Raw genomic sequence first — 6,000 nt, 5'->3', positions numbered from 1 at the left:
ATTTCACCCCTGACCCCATACAATGAAGACAGATAATATTTCTGAGAAGCATGCATCTAAAGGAAATGAGAGGAGCTAATTAAGAAGCCCTACATCCACATATTTTGCTAACCATTGTTCCCCATGCTGGTTGTTATTAGCCTTTGAGAATATCATTGTTTTACTGCCCATTCACAATAATCAGGTAACTTGAACTTCCTTGGCCCAGGAATTTTGCAACATGAAAAAGCCGATGAACATTAAATAGTTTGTTTGCATCCACCTAACCAATTGCACAATGTAATTAATTTTACAAAAACATTTAAATTGGTTGATCAAAGTCATACCAAGTGTATATCATGATTAGTTACAATGGGACGACTTCCCCACTTCCAGATATTGTTAAGATTCGTAGCTGTGCTTGGTGGGTAGGAAATGATGGGAGTTGCTCTCCTATCCATCTAAAGTAGGTACAGAGGTGAGATGAGGCTTAATTACCAAGATTTCAATAAACGATATACTTCGGTCACTTTACTTTGGAATCTAAGTCTTTATCATCATTCTCTAAGGCCCAGCACTTCCTGAGAACTACAATGAAAATCTTTCATAGCGTCTTGATTTGAAACCCGTTTTTTGAATCAAGTCTTGATTACGCTCCGAGGCGAGCGTTCCTATAGAAACCGTACCATATTCTGCGGTTGCCTGGACACATGAAGCAATGAATACGCATGCGCTGCAGGCGGGTTTTCCCCCCCCCCCACCTTTCCCCTTCCAGTCTAGGAAAGCGCTGTTTCTCCCTTTTGATCGGTCTAAGCGCCGTTTCTCTATGGTTTGCAGAGATCATCGTTTCGCGTCAAGTAGAGAGTGGCTGCGACGCGCGGAGGTGAATCATGGCGGCGGTCGACATAAGAGGTATTGGAAGCGGGTAGTTTAGCTGCCTGGTACTTAGGTATAAACAGGGACGATCCCTACGAAACTGGGACGATGAGCTTGCTTGCTTAGTTACTTATCTATTTTAGTATTTTTCCAAAGCACGTTTTCCTGGGCTATTTATTGTCCGCTTCCATCAGAGGCATGGAGTGTTTTCATGAACTGCGTCGAAAGCCACAAAACGTCAACTTCTCCCGACTATCCAGTGATTGTAGGATATTCGCAGCTTAAATCTATTTTAAGACATAGAAGAACCAGGGTAGCTTCTGGACCGGAGGAGCTTCAGATGTTCAGATCCATTCAGATTTCTTTCCGATTTCAAATCTCCAGTATTTGGGAGGGGGAGACGCCGTAGTAATTAGTCGTGCAGCCTGACTAATATTGGTCAGCAAAATTGTACAGACAAATCCTGTTACGCTAGTTTTCTTCTGAACAAATGACGTGTAGGCTTGATTTGTGAATATAGCAATTGTATATAAATTTTCTAGTCTGGTAATTAGATAAAGATTGCACATGAATCAAAATGAGAAGATCAGACTTGTAATACTTTACTATAATCATTTAAATAAATGTTCATGCTTTGAAGTGTCGGGTTCAGTTTCAGGAGCCACTTGGATGAGTGAGACAGTTACACAGCAGATTATAGAGTCTTAAAACAGGAACTATTTTAATTTTTTAAAACGTGTTAGATGTTAATGAAACACCTATGTAGTAGTTGTATTGTTTTACTATTTATATACTATTAAATTTCTCCTGAATAATCAGTTTGGTTGAAGTTTTTCTAGTGCTGCAAAATGTTATGCCAATTAAATAATTGGTTAACTTCTTGGATAAGCATATCTATTTTATATCATGTTTAAAATAGATATGAAATCAATATGCATGAAACTGATAGAGATAAATTGTTATAACTTTAGGAAATACAGTGTCTAAGCCAAAATGTGTTTTTAAATCCAACTCTCAAGTTTTTCATGAAGAAAAAATTATGAAGTATATATGTGAATCAAGTCACCATAGCTTGTTCATACTATGATTAAAACAAACCATGGTTAGATTAGGTGAAACCAGTTTTTGTAATTGAGAATCAAAACATACAATCAAGGCATCTGTCAAACTTCGACTCTATAAAGAAGAGAAATTTCTTCCAGTTTTGTAGCAGTGAAAAGGGAAAGAAAGTCAATTGATCAGATCACTCACTATTAACAGCTACTATACAAAAACTATAGTGACAGAAAAGACAGACCTTCAGGTCTGAAAAAAACCATATTTTTTACATATTCCAAGGTCAAGCTAGAATTAATTTTAAATTTGGTTTTTTTGTAATTTAGTGCAAGTCATAAATGCTTTTAAGTAGAGTTCAGAAATAATCAAAAGCAACCCTTAAAGAAAAACACAGCTGATACTTATTGGTTATTATTAATCTGATCCTGTATTTCTGTTTCAGAATATCAAACTTCTGTTTAGCAGAATGAGGCCCAAACAGACCAGAGATGTGTGGGCGGGTGGGGGGGGGATCTACTCCAGAGCAGTGACAGAAAAGGAATGTCTCTGGGTTCCTACAGGGTGTCATTGTTTGATATTGGAAGCCGATCATGCCCACCATGCTAGATCTTACAGGATAGCAGATGTAATTATGTAAGGATGATCCCTTAAACATCCATGCCCTGATCCTTGAAGAACTTGATAGACAATAAATAGTACCTTGAATTGTACCCAGGAACCCAACTACAAGTAGTTCTAGACTTATAACAGGTTGCTTAGTGACCATTCAAAGTTATGATGGACTTACCTAGGGAATATTTATGACCTGGATTTGAAGTTTCTGTAGTTCTGGAGTCACATGACTGCACATTGGAGACTTAGCAGCCAGGTCATATTTACCCACAATCACATGTTTACAATGTTTTTGCCAAAACCCGCTGTTTACTTTCAGTTTTCAGCAAAACCAGCCCAGAGCAAAACATGGGTTCACTTAATGACCATGACAAAAAAAAAGATAGTAAAACCATCTCTACATAAACCATTATGGTTGGTTTACCTGAGTAACCAATGTAGCCCATGAAAGAGTGATGTCACATAAGTGTACGGTTTACTAAAAAAATGTCAGTGGAAGTTTCTGTTAAGCCATCCTAGCTTGGATGCTTCTGTAATGTTTATTTTAATTACTTTTAAGAAGTAATTTACCCCAGTAAAAAAAAAAAACTGTTTTCATAGAAAGGAATGGAGCAGATATATTTACATATGATTGTCTGATGTCTTCCAAGAGCTAGAGAGCAGCACATGTATTATTCATAGACCTATTTATGCTGCATTAAGCATGGCTTCCTAGCCATCTGGGTTTTGCTTTCTAAAAGATTTCTGAAGCAGCATATGCATATTTTATGCAACCATATATCACAGGCTGGATTTCAAGTTGGTTCAAAACTTCCCTGTCAAGAATCTGCTGTAAAATAATTGCTAGGAGAATCCTGGGTTTAGAATTCTTTATTGGCCAAATGTGATTGGACACACAAGGAATTTGTCTTGGTGCATATGCTCGGAGTACATAAAAGAAAATATACATTTAAAAGTTTAAAGGTAATAATAATGCTAAAATATCTTAAATTGAATTAGAACACTTCTGTATTCTTTTTTTCTATATATATTAAGAATATTTTTTTCAATTAAAAATCTCATGAAATTGTATTTTTTTAGATTTCAAATGGCCTTAACTATCATGTACCTTAATCTTTTATATAGCAATTGCCCGGAGATATGTGATGCTACTAGACTATCATAATGCAATACCTGAATTTTATCTGCTATATGTAACATTTTAGGAATATCATGTTATTTGAAGCTTCCAAAGAGCTTGGCGGAATTAAACAAATATAACAAATATGGAGAAGGGAAGGAGATCCATCTGTAGACCTATGAGACGTAACTTATATAAAGTACTGCCAGCCACTCTACATTTACTTTGGATCACCCCATTTCTTCCCTTCTTGTGTTCTTTTGTCCCTATCAGTCATGCTTTCACACTGTAGCCATCCCCAAGGTCTTGTGATCAAAATTCAAAGGATTGGCAACTGACTTATGATAGTTGCAGTATCCTAGGGTTATGTGACCACTTTTTGCAATCTTCTGATGAGCAAAGTTAATGTGGAAACCAGATTCACTTAACCACCGTCCTAACAACTTAACAACTGTAGTGATTCACTTAACAACTGTGGTAAGAAAGATAAAAATGGGACAAAGTTCACTTAAATGTTTCGCTTAGCAACAGAAATGTTGGGCTCTATTATGGTCATAAGTCAAGGACTAACTATATTCTGAATTCAGGTGTTATAGGAAAAGAAAGAAAATCTGTCTAAACAATAGTCACATTTATAAACCTTTATCATATTCACTACTATCATTTTTATAAGCTAAAAATTCTCAGTACCATATTTTTCTTATATCTTCTTATGGCATCCTGTTGGACATAGTGTCGTGTCCCACTCCTCCGCTGACGGCCGGGTCAGGGAAATCCGAATCAGGCGTGCCTCTGCAGCTCTGCCAAAGTCCTATTAAAGTCCTCAGGGCAGGCAGGAGACCAGAAAGTGACTTCAGCAAGATATGTTTAGACTTTGCCTGACTCAGAGAATGCCAGAAAGCAGGTCCTTTATATAGGCCATGGGATGTGGCTCCATGACTCAGCACTTATCCAGGCCTGCCCCTCCCTTCCTTCTGTTGCCTCTGTCTATCAAGTCTTCTGACGCGAGGGTCACTCCAGTCTGCAGCTGTTGGCAATTGACCTCCCTCAGGCTCACATGCTGTGGAGGAGGGGGAGGGGTCTAGTTGCTTCATTTGCCTGGGCATGGAGCCAGAGCTGGGGGCTGGAGATACTTCCTCCTCTTCAGCCTGTCTGGGCATGGAGCCAGGGCTGGGGCTGGGAGGCATACTAGGACATTCCTCCGTGTTCGGAAGCAGATAAGAAGGCCCCGGCTGTGGACGGGACGAGACACAACACATAGAAACCATTGGAGTGAAATAATATTCTAAGTATATTGGTATAAGTCAGTGTCGGCGAACCTATGGCATGTGTGCCGGAAGCAGCATGCAAAACCATCCTGCAAAGAATGTGCAGCCTCACTGGCTCCTATTCCATGTTCCTGTGTTCACACACACGCTGGTCAGCTGGCCGTTGTGCATGCGGGAGCAGTGGAACCCGAAAGAGCAGCGTTCAGTCACCCATGTGCAGGCCGGCACCTGAACTTCCAGGTTGACATTGCACCTCCATGCTGGTGTTCGGGTGCCGACATGCGCGAAGGACCACTGCCCCACATGTGAAGGCCAGCGGGTCTGCGCATACCTCGCAGAATGGTTTCATGTGCCACTTTCGGCATGCAGGCCAGCACGTGGTGACATCAAAGGTTCGCCAACACTGGTATAGGTGATGGAGTGATAGTGTGGCTTTGAATTTGTTTTCTTTGCTTAAAGATTTCTGCTGTGATATTATTTATCACTTTGATGCATTGTTTGTTTTTTACTGAGAACTCATAGGACTCAAGACCTCAAATGCAAGTTTCTTAGGAGACTTCTTATCCAGTATTCGTCTCAGCAAGTTTCTGTTTTGTGTGCCTTGGGGCTAAAACAAAAATTTGTAAATGATAGTTTAAAATGATAGTTTAAATGTTTTACTTTAAATATGCAGTATTGTTTAAAGATGCTTCAGTGAGTAAAGTATAGATCTTCATCTTAAAGAGATAATTTATTGTATTATTTTGGGACTGATGTCATTAATATATAAGTTTTTGCACTGGATATCTCAGGTTGGTTAAACTGAGTTTTTTTTTTTTACTGTCATTGGTTTTTCTGAACGCGAAACTATGTTTTTCTCTTTTCTCCTCTTACTTTACTTCTCCCTTGCACATTATTTTACTCTTATAGATAATCTGCTGGGAATTTCCTGGGTTGATAGTTCATGGATTCCAATATTAAACAGTGGGAGTGTATTGGACTATTTCTCAGAACGCAGTAATCCATTCTATGATCGAACATGCAACAATGAAATGGTCAAAATGCAAAGGCTAACCTTGGACCACTTGAAGTAAGTTGATGTAGTATTAT

At 38.8% G+C, this 6,000-nt stretch overlaps 1 protein-coding gene across 2 annotated transcripts in view; it reads left to right on the top strand.

Annotated features, from left to right (window-relative positions):
* The first annotated feature begins 794 nt into the window (after positions 1-794).
* MED6 (mediator complex subunit 6) overlaps positions 795-6,000 on the top strand; it is a 36,043-nt gene continuing 30,837 nt past the window's right edge. For both annotated transcript variants that reach the window (XR_009152571.1, XM_058161934.1), the window contains exons 1-2: positions 795-891; positions 5,821-5,980. Coding sequence is in view for 1 of the 2 variants with exons in the window: in XM_058161934.1 (XP_058017917.1) it covers positions 870-891; positions 5,821-5,980 (182 nt within the window). In the remaining variant the exon portion in view is untranslated. The remainder of the gene's footprint in view (positions 892-5,820; positions 5,981-6,000) is intronic.

Source organism: Ahaetulla prasina, chromosome 1, assembly GCF_028640845.1.
Source record: "Ahaetulla prasina isolate Xishuangbanna chromosome 1, ASM2864084v1, whole genome shotgun sequence".
In the NCBI taxonomy this organism is placed as follows: domain Eukaryota; kingdom Metazoa; phylum Chordata; class Lepidosauria; order Squamata; family Colubridae; genus Ahaetulla; species Ahaetulla prasina.
This window is presented reverse-complemented; position numbering and strand designations above follow the sequence as displayed.